At 56.3% G+C, this 10,794-nt stretch overlaps 1 protein-coding gene across 1 annotated transcript; it reads right to left on the bottom strand.

Moving 5' to 3' along the window:
* Positions 2,289-10,210, bottom strand: MEX3A (mex-3 RNA binding family member A). Its single transcript, XM_021089689.1, has 2 exons — positions 9,285-10,210; positions 2,289-5,689 (listed from the first exon to the last, which is right to left on the bottom strand). The coding sequence occupies exons 1-2, from the start codon at positions 9,736-9,738 to the stop codon at positions 4,584-4,586; spliced, it is 1,560 nt and encodes a 519-aa protein (XP_020945348.1). The 5' UTR covers positions 9,739-10,210; the 3' UTR covers positions 2,289-4,583.

Below are 10,794 nucleotides of genomic sequence, written 5' to 3'. Positions count from 1 at the left end.
AGGGCTGTCTCCCCCCACCCACCCTACCCCACCCACACCCTCCAGTGGGGAAGGGGAAGCCCTCCCCACCCCAGACGCTACCTTCCCAAACTAGTGGGGTTTCTAGGACAAAAAGAGCAGGGGGGAAATCTGTCCCTAGGTGGGGTGAGAAGAGTAAATTGGGGAGAAGGAGATGTGTTTGGGGTCTAGGGCCAGGGAGGGGCATGACAGAGTCATTGATGTAATGGAGCAGGCTCTTCTCACCAAGAGCCCAGGGGCCTCCACACCCCCTTGAACAGGAGAGAGGGGCCCGACCTGATTGCAAGCTGGGGTTGGTAGAAGGCAAGTGCTTAAAAAAAAAAAAAAAAAAAAAAAAAAAAAAAAAGAGTTGATTTCTCACAAGCAAAAATCAAGCTCCCCAATCGTCCAGGGGGAGGGTGATGTGCCTGGAAGCCAGGACCCCGTGGATGACTCCTCCCTGAACACTGACAGATGGAGGTGAACTAGGGCAGAGGGTTAGGGTTGGGCTCACCCAAAGTCCCTGCTGCCCTCCCCCTGCCTTTGTACCCTTGGGGACCAGTTCTTCCAGGCCTTCATGGATAGCGTCACCACTCTGCCCCAACAGGTGGGAAGTCCTTCTTGGAATCTAACTTCTATGAGATGATAAAGCATATTTGCAAATCTGCAAAGCACAGTGCAACTTTAAAGGGGAATGATTATTGAGATGGGTACTCCAACTGCTGCCATGGAGGTCGGAAGCTAAGGGGGATATCCGGTGGGGACAAGGATGGGGGACAGACCATCCCAGCTCATTCCCCTTGAAGCTCTGAGAAAGTAAGAAGTGTGGGAATTCCCGTCGTGGCGCAGTGGTTAACAAACCCAACTAGGAACCATGAGGACGCGGGTTTGATCCTTGACCTTGCTCAGTGGGTTAAGGATCTGGCGTTGCCATGAGCTGTGTAGGTTGCTGATGTGGCTCATATCTGGCTTGCTGTGGCTGTGGTGCGGGTCTGTAGCTGCAACTCTGATTAGACCCCTAGCCCGGGAACCTCCATATGCTGTGGGTGCCGCCCCAAAAAGACCAAAAAAAAAAAAAAAAAAAACCAAAAACAAAAAGTGTGCATGTGTGTCAGTTGGTGGAATGACCTTCCAGGCTCTGGAATCAATCTGTAGTGGAGTGGATTGAGGTTACACTTCAAGAAGGACTTCCTCAGTAGGCCTGGGAGAAGTTGGCTCTGGAGAGTTGGAGCTGGGCAGCCTTCATCCTCCCAGAAAGCCCAAGAGGACATACTTGGAGTAAGGGATGCCCATCAGACAGGGAAGGCCAGGCCGGCCAGGTCCTCAGGTACTGGGGTGCAGGCCAATGTGCTATCCTAGCCCAGCCCTCCTCTGGTAGAAATGATGACTGTCCATTTTTTCAAAGACCCTGGGAACTGAGCCCTTCATGTATTTTGTCCTACAATGAAAAAATCCAAGGATTCTCAGAATCAACCCCAGCCGACTGGAAGGAAGCTCCCAACCATAGCTAGCAACCTGCTCCCACCCTGATACCTGAAGACGGGACAGCTCAGGGTGGACTCAGCCACTTCCCTCTTCTATTTTCCTTTTCGTTACGACTTTTATACATTCTACTGGACCCAGGGGCCCTCAATGCTACTAAACTTTAAGCTATCTGAATATCGTCTACTAAGTAACTAGTAATTCTTTCTCTTTTTCTCTAGGATTATATGAAATAAATTTTCATTATTATTGTTATTAATAATTATTATTTTGTAGTATTCTTTTCTTTTAAACCCCTCGGTTTCTTTCTTTTTCTTCTCTCTCTCATTTTTGGTTAAAAACAAAAACAAAAACAAAAACAAAATCCCACAACTATTTCTCTTAAATCTCACACCTCTGAGGGTTCCCAGGAGGCCTGCTAGGCCTCAGCTCTGGACTTCCCCTCCTCACTAGCCCCTGGGACAGGGCAGGGGAAGTGGGGGACACCCCAGGATCCTCAGTCCTACTGCTTCCACCTTTCTGGTTAATCCCTTTCTTTGTTTGGCTCTGCCAGCTCCCCCCAGGGGGGAGGGGTAGAGGGGAGGAGGAGCCCAGGGAGTGAAATTCAATCTACTTGCAGGGCCCCAGAGGGACCAGGTTTCCCTGGCCCGTCTCCACCATCCATCCCAGGATGCTCCCCCCAAAAAAGCAAATGACATTCCTCCCCAAAAAAAAGTGGGGGAAAAAAGGAACGTAAACCCGAACATATATTAAAAACACTTTTTTAAGATTTAACTCTGAATACAAATGTATTTTTTTTTCTTCTTCTCTCCCTACATATATTCTAAACCTTCTAAAGTTTTTTTATTTTTTAAGGATCACTTTATCATAAAATAAAATATCCTTTTCATATAATAAATTACCTAATAAAAAGTCTTTTTTTTTCATATTAGCCCAGGTTCTTTGCTACATTTATATGGTAATAAACGCCTTTATTAAAATAGAATATTAAATTATAAAGAACTGCTTTTTTTTTTTTTTTTTTTTTTTGCTATTTTTGTATTCTCTCCTCTGTGTTGGTCGCCTATCTCGCTCCCTCTCACGCTCTCTTTCTCTCCTCTATTTTGTCTCTCACTATATGTGTTTTGTGTTTGTTTCTAGGTTTGGCTCAATTAGTAAGAGTGGGATTGAAATTTCTGAGCCTCCTAGTGTAACAGTCTTCTGCCTTTGTGGGTAGAGTGGAGAGGGGGAGGGGGATCGACAGACAGACATACCATCTTCCCACCCCCCTCCCCACCCCCCCTCGGGGACCGAGGGGCGCCCATTTGGTTTGGTTTCTATTGTACAGACATCTCAGGATGGCTCACATTGGCGGGAAGGAGGGAAGTTGTCACAGGCCAGTTTTCCTGGCTGTGACCTCCTTCGGCTCCCCTCCCTGGCTGGTGGTCTGGAGGGGAAGGCTGAGGAGAGGTGAGTTAATTCACAACAGGAGGAAGGAGAGGAGGAAATCCCCTCTATGCCTCCATCCCTGCACCCCCTCTCCATCCAAGAAGAATGGGACTCCTGAGCTTAAGTGCTCAGAGATCATTTAGAACAGTCCCACCCTACTATATACAAGAATCTCCTAGGACCCCCAGGGACTCCCATGGCCCATCCTCTCCTGGCCCGGCCAGCGGAACCAGGAGGGTGGGAGGCTGGTGGCTGCCCCAGGTCAGCAGTAGGGAAGCAGCAAAAGGGGTGCAAGGCCTATAATAATACGTGATTCTCTGAAGAGGCCCTGCTGGCCCCCAATCCTGCTTGGCTCTGGACGGACCCCTCTCTGAAGACCTGGCCTCTCTTCTCAGAAAGAGTGAGAGACTTCGTGATTAACCTGCTAATAAGGTCCAGAGAGGGCCCCCCCCGGGGGGGGGGCACTGAAGGGGAGGAGGAGCAGCCCCTCCCTCCAGCGGCCTCTCCTACTGCCTCAGGCCCTTTCCTGCTCTTTGAAACAGCAGACCCCTTACCCTGGCTCTCCCCCTCCCACCACCAGAAAATCCAGCCCAAGAACTGCTCCCTAAATGTAATGCCCGAAGATGATCAAGGTGGTTTGACCCTTTAGGTACCCCAGTATTAGTCCCCTCCTCAAATTTTCACTGAGAACGGGGATACATTCCATCAAGAATTTGAGGTGTTTCTTTGGAGGAGAAGGGGAGAGGGCCAGCAGAAGAAAGGGGGGGGACCATCAAAAACGTTCTTCCCCCTGCTTCTCCCCAGGGGTGTTGTGTCCCCAAAGCTGGGCTGGAAGGAGCAGGAGGGAGTAGGGAGAAGGGAAGAAAGAGAAAGCGCAAGACAGGGCTGCTTGTGCCAGCCAGCAAGGGGGAGCAAAGAGAAGAGCTGGGGGAGAGCGCTAAGGAGAAAGAAAGGAAAACCCAAAGGGGAGAAAGCTGGGGAGGAGAGCGGAGGGAAAGCTGCAGGGGGCAGAGAGGAGCATCCCTCTCCGGATTCCTCTAGCCCAGTTTTGTGGGGATAGATGCGTTCTGAGCCCTTTGTGGATGGATGCGCTTCGCTCCCTTCCCCCCCCACCTCAGAAAATCTCTTCTGACTTCTGAAAGGGCCCCAACCCCCTTATACTGCTGGAAACCCAGGCGGTGGAGGGTCTAAAGGGTCGTGGTAGGAGGTCGGAGGTCAGGACCAGAGGGCTTGGGGATTGGAAGAGCACCTCGAGATACAGACGGTAATTCTTCCCCTCCCCCTCCCCCTCCCCCCGCCCCTGGCACAGAGGAAGCGGTAGTGTGACACCCAGAGCAGGAGGTGGAGAGTGGGTCAGGCTGCCTCGGCGGCCACCTCTGGCAAAACAAAAGTTTCTCTTAGCTGCTTCCAGATTGAAGGGTGTGTTGAGGTATCAGAGTTGTAACTCTAGTAAAATTTCCGGCCTGGCCCCTTCCTAACCTTTCCAGGACAGGGTGACCAGAGGCTCTGAAAGTGGCCCACCCTCCAGCCACCCTCGCCTCCCCTTCCCCCCTCCCCAGCGAGCGATCTCTAAGCACCTTGCCCCTCAAACCACCGATTTCCAAAAGGCCCTAGAGGAAAACAGCTCCAGGAAGGACCCCTGGGGAGCGGCCCCTGGAGGCACGGGGCGGGGGTGCTTAGGAAAATATTCGGATGGCTTGCGTGGCTGTGATGTGGCAGACCGGACACTCCGGGTCCGTCCTCTCGCAGATGCGTACTGCACACTCCATGCAGAACAGGTTGTGTCCGCAGGGCACGAGTGCGGCAGTCACCTCACTCTCGAAGCACACCATGCAATCCCGCCCGCCGCCGGGGCTCCGCAGGCCGCCCCCCCCAAGTTTAGAGAAGCCCTGGAGCGGCTCTCCGGGCGGGCGTCTCGGAAGTCCCGCCAGCTCGGGTCCCGCGGAGGTGGCAGGAGAGCGATGCGCTCCCGGGGGCCCAGCGCGGGCCTTGGCGGAAGAAGAGGAGGAGGAGGCGGAGGAGAAGAGCACCGAGGTGGGCGTGGCGTTCTCCTGGCCCGCCCAGAGCGGGGGGCTAGTCTCTGCCACGCCGTAGTAAACGTCCTGCTTGCCCACGCCGTAGCCCGGAAACAGGTACCCGCCGTAGCCAAAGTCCCCGCCCTGCTCGCCCAGGCGCGGGGCCTCAAAGCCGGAGTCCACTCCGCACTCGCCGATGCAACCCAGGCTGTTCTGCCGGAAGGTGGAGAGGGGCTTGCAGCCCGGGGGGTGCACCCGCCAGGCCTCGGAGTAGCGGCTGTCAAGCCCCGCGTCGGGGCTCCCGGCCAGGAAGTCATTTTCATTGTTGTACTCGAGGATCTTCCCTGTGCGCACCGCGATGTGTGTCTCGATCTCCTCGCGCGCACGCTCCACGTTGCCCGGGGCACCGGTGATTTCGAACACCGGGTCGCGGTCCCGGCTTGGCGTGATAATGTACGTGTTAGTCTGCTGCTGGATGCGTTTGATGGTTGCCCCCTTGGGGCCCACCACCAGCCCCACCACGCGGTAGGGCACCCGCACGCGAATGGTCACTTGGCCGGGCAGAGCAGGCGCCACGCCAAAGGCAGCGCCCGACTTGTTGCGGGAGGCGCGGATCATGGAGAAGTGCTCCGCTGCTGAGATGATTTCCCGTCGGGCTGTGGCCACGTCCTCCCGGCGGCCAGTCACCATGAACACTGGCTCCTCGCCTCGCACCGGCGTCTTGATGTAGGTGTTGGTCTTGGCCCTCAGAGCCTTAATCTTGCAACCTGGGATAGGTAGGGAAGGGAAGAGAGGAAACTCACAGGGCAGGAAGGTTTGTGCTGGAACCAGTAAGCTCCTGCTTCTATTTAGATACCCAGCCCCCCAGGAACCTCTGCCTACCATTTCAACCTCCCCAGCCCCAGGCCACCCTCACCTGAACAATTCACTCAACGTCTCTCAGGTCTACCCATCGCCTCTATCAACCACAGATTGCAAATTTCCCAACTTTCCATTCAGGACCTCCAAATCCGTGCACTCTTTGAAATCCAGAAATAACCACTGACCTTCCCAAACAAGCTGCTAACCTCAAATCTATTCATTAACTCCTCCCCAACTGCAAGTTGTCTATTCCCTCAATTCCTTTACTGATTTCTGGCTACTTACAAACTTCCAAATCACTTAATCACCCCGCCCTGCCCACCAAGTGCAGTCTCCAATCTGTCACTGACCTTGATCTTGCCTCAAAACCCCAATGCATTCAGCAACCCACAATCTACTCTTTACTCGATCTCCATTCATTAAAAATATCCTCCAGTCTACTCTGGGAGGACTGATCCCTGTCTGCTCCCATGCTTTCCACTCATTAGTGTCTCTCAGTGGGTCCCAAATTCATAGCAAGTGTTCAGCAACTAGTAGAGCGTGGGAGCCTGGGAAAGGTCTGAGAATCAGAGTTTCAGGAGGGAAAGGATGATGATATGTGAGGAACACAGCGCCTGACCCCATGGACATGCCTGCCACCCTGGGGGCAGGAGAACCAAGATGGGCTGGGTGGGCAAGAGGGTGTTCTGGACCCAGACTCCTGCTTTGAAGAAGTAGTGGGTTGGAGCTGAGAGGTTGGGGAGAGGGGCAGGAAGAAGAAACGCTGAGACAAAGAGAGACAAAGAGGGAGAAGGGGAAAGAGAAAAGTGAGGGAGGGTGGGATGGCCACACTGCAGTCTAAAGGTGGCAGACCTTGACAGCTGACTGGACAAATCTCTCCTCCTTCTCTGCTTCCCTCTCCCTGCCCCTGGCTTCACACAGAACCTCAGAGACTCAGTGGCTTCCTCGAAGCACACATGCTACATGTGTGTGAATTTGCACATACACACACATGGACCTACGAGGAGCCATGATGCAGTGGTGTGCCTTTATCTAATGATACTTGGGGTGCAAGCCTAACATACACTTTCACACACTCTTGTCTCTCATACACACGGACTCCCTGTGTTTCAACCTTTCATCCACCCAACTCTTCCATCCCCCTGCCCCCCCATGGCACATTCCTATACACGCCCACCCACAACTTTTGCCCCCATTCACATATAGACTCGTTCATACCCTTCTCCAGATACACGCTCGCCATTCCCTTTCTCACACCCCTGCGACACTACCTGTCCCCCCAAACCAACGCCAGCGGTCCTAGTTTTCTGACTCTGCCCCAACCCTCCAACCACAGGCCTGAGGTGAGCTTAATTGTTCCCCCCTCCTTTCTCCACTCCAGATGGCCTCTTCTCCAACCCTATTAAACTGGTGTGTGGCTGGAGGATGGGTTGGGGGCAGCTCTCCTCACCTTCAAGAGACCTCAGGAAGGAGGATTTGCTCCTCCCTTTTTGTCTTCAGACCTCTTGGCAGTTGAGAAGTCCTACCTGTTGTCAAGCCCGCATCCTTGCTGATTTAAGGTCAGTCAGTGACTGTCCTGCTTGGGAGGTGTGGAGGGTTAAGGAACGTGAAGTCCCTTCTCCTACAACTTCTATCCGCATGGTATCTGATAGGCACCTGGGTTCGGGCTCTAAGTTTTGGGTCCATAAACTTACATGAGATCTAGGTGTCTTTGGGGACTGGAGTTGGGGTGAGGAGGACGGGCCAGGCATAAGAGGAAGGAGAAAAGCTAGAAGCCTGGAGGTGCAGAAGTGGTGGACCTTGTCCTGGGTTCCACAACCTTGAAGGAGCATCTCTTGAAGGGAAGACCCATTGGCTTTCACCTTCCTAGAGGTCAAATAGAGGAGCACTGACACTGCAGCAGGAGGAGGGAGGTCAGACAAGAGAAAGGACTTCCAATTACTTAAGGAATGAGGGGGGAGGCTTATCTTCTCTGAAGAGGAGAGATTCCCCTACTTTTATGAGAGGCAGGCCCATCTGATGCGGAGGCAGAAGAGGAAAGAATGACTCCATGAAATTCCGGGGCCTCCCAAGACCACCCCCGCACCGAGAAAAGATATCAGTGTCCCCACCCAATTCCATGGCTCTGGGTCCCTAGTTTCTGGTAACAAGAGGAAATCCAACTTTTAAAACCAGAAACCTCAAGAGATGGAGTGCCCCAGGGGGATGAGGGCTGTGCCGGGGAGTGGCATCTTCCCCTCCTCCATTCAGGATCTCCCCGCAAAATCCCCCCAACCCCCCATACTCCGGGTGGACGAGGTGGGATATGGAGTAGGGGCCCCCCTGGCTAGCCTCCCCTCTTCCCCTGCCAGGAGCTGGCCTCCTCCCTCACTCCCAGCCGGAATGCAGCTCCTCTATTGTTCCCCACTGTGGGACAGCTCCTCCCCTGCTCCTCCCCCACCCCACACCTCCCCAGCCCAGCCCCCTAGCAATTTCCAAATCCCGCCCCCCCACCCCCCTTTGGGAAACCAGGAGAGGGAAGGGTCCCCACGATCCCCGTCTGCTCAGTCTGGACCCTCACCAACACTCCCACCCCCACCCGCCCAGGGATGCTGGAATGGAGGAGGGTGTGGTATCAGACATACTACACTGGATTAATTCTACACCCACCACCACCACCACCACCCCAACAACACACCCAGACACATGCCCTCCACCAAATCTCCGGCTGAAGGTTTCTTATCCCCTGGGATGCCCCATCCCGCCCAGTCCTACTCTCTCACTACCAGAGACCCCTCTTCAGGCCTCTGGCCCCTCGCTGTGGCCAGCCCAGAACAAAAGCCTGAGAGGGAGGAGGAGAGGTCCACACCAGGACGTGGCACTTCGTTGCAAGCACCCCTTCCGAAACCCCACAGACCATTCAACTTTGGTGTGTGGGTGACCACAGGACTCCCTCCTCCCAGCAGTCCCCCTTCCCCACCTCACCCCCAGGCTGGGACCCTCCCATGAGCCACACCCCCTTCCATTCCTACACTCAGCCCAACAAAGAGACAGATACTCAGTCTGGCTTCCCGGGCCAGGTCTCCCCCAAAGTCTGTAACTCCAGGCGGCTGGGGGTCCCAGGGGTGCCCCCTCCCCAACCCACTAGCAGATGCCGGAGTAGGGGCCTCGGAGTAACTCTTTGCACATTCTGCCAGTTTTTCCGGCTAGGAGTGGACACCCCCTCCGGACAGCCTCCCCGGATTGGAAGACCAATCCCCCTCCCTTTTCCCTCTCTCCACCGGAGGATATTTCTTTGTCTAAGGGCACAGCCCTGAGGGGAGGAAGGATCTGGAGAACAGTCCCAACTGGGGGGTAGCCGGGAACTTTGTGGCACTTGGAAATCAGGGTAGGGGGCGGGTCCCCCTTTGTGGGGAAGAGACCAAGCCAGAGGCGGGCAAGGAGGGAGGAAATGAACTTTCCGTGCTAGGGATGGGGTGCCCCCCACTCCAGTCTCTCTCCACGGTCCCGGCGCCCGCTTACCTTGCCTGCCCACGATCTCGGCCACGTGCTCGGAGGTGGGCACGGGTACACACTCGGTGGTGTTGCTGCTGCCCTTCAGGCGCAGCTCGGCCTCTTTGTAGAGAGCGCAGAGCTTGGCGTCGCTGGCCCCTTTGGGGGCGGTGGGGGGCTGGGGCGTCTGCGCCGCGGGGGCCGCTGTCGGGGCGGCCGGGGGCGCCGCGGGCGGCGGCGGCTGGGCCGGCTGCGGGGGGGCGGCCGGCTGCGCGGGGGCGCCGCCCCCCCCACCTCCCCCGTCCTCGCCCGCCGTGGGGGCGGGGGGCTCCCCCAAACCCAGGAGGCAGAGTTGATCGAGAGCCAGCTGAAGGGCGCGCTCGTCTTCCAGCAGCCCTCGGTCCTTAGCGCTTCCCCCGAAACATCCTAGTTCTCCAAAGCCCCCATTTCTTTCCATTATTCCAGATACCACTAGACTAGGCATGGCGAAACAAAAGCTGGGGGAGAGAGAGAGAGGGAGAGAGAGAGAGGTGGTGGAAGGGAAAAGAGGAGAGAGGAGGGGAGGGGAGAGGAGAGGAGGGGGGTGTGTGGGGAGGGGGAACAAAGAACTGGGGAGGGGGGAAGAAAGCGAGATAGAAAGATAGACCCTCCCCCTAAGCCCCCCTCCCCAAACACCCTGTAACCCGACTCCCCTCGCCCCAGCCCCCGGGGTGGGGGTGGGGGGAAAGAGAAGCAAAACCAAGAAAGCAGATCTCCTCTCTTCTCCGGGGGTGACGGGGGGCGGGGGGCTGCGGGATCTCTGCCCCCACCCCTCCCGCCTCAGGCCCGGGAGTCTCTAGACCCCGCCGTCCAGACGCCCCCCTTAGGCTCCCGCACCGAGCCCCAGTCCAGGAGCGGCGCTCAGTGGCCCCCAATAGAGCCCAGCCCCTTCCAGCGCTCAAACTCTTTTGTTTTAAATGAACTGGATGGAGCAGCATGGAACTGACGGGAGGGGGGCGCGCCGGGGGCGCCCGGGGCATGCCGGGAGTTGTAGTTTCCCGCCCTTGGGGGCGAGGGGACGAATTCCCTGACCCGAGGAGGATAGGGATGTGCCTTCGGTCTTTACCCGCGGCTCAGAGGCGAAGCTGAGGGTGGGATGGAAGTCGAGGTCCCTCATTTTTCCGAGGGGCGGGCACCGGGAGAGGAGTCAGTGTACAGAAACGGTTCGGGTCGAAAAAAGGCTAATGGAGTGTGTCCCCCCTCCCAAGACGGGCTCCTTCCCGATCCGGGCCAGTCTCAGGTCCTTCTTTCTTATGATAATGAGGGGGGGCGAGAGGGCGGGGAGCGGTCCCGGCTGGGTCACTGCGGCTTTCTCTCGCTCTCTCGCTCTCTCCCCTCTTCCCCCTCCCTGTCGCGCTCCCTCTCAGCTCTCCGCTCCCCCCTCCCGCTCTCCCAGAGTATATCCCGGCTCCCGGCCGCGGGGAGAGGTTCTCCGCAGAGCAGACAAAGCCCGCAGCCGCGATGCGGGGAGAGCTTGGTCCTGCGCGCTCTGGGAGCCGGG

This window comes from Sus scrofa, chromosome 4 (genome assembly GCF_000003025.6).
Source record: "Sus scrofa isolate TJ Tabasco breed Duroc chromosome 4, Sscrofa11.1, whole genome shotgun sequence".
Classification (NCBI taxonomy): domain Eukaryota; kingdom Metazoa; phylum Chordata; class Mammalia; order Artiodactyla; family Suidae; genus Sus; species Sus scrofa.
Note: the sequence above shows the minus strand (reverse complement) of the source record. Positions and strands in the feature narration are given on the sequence as shown.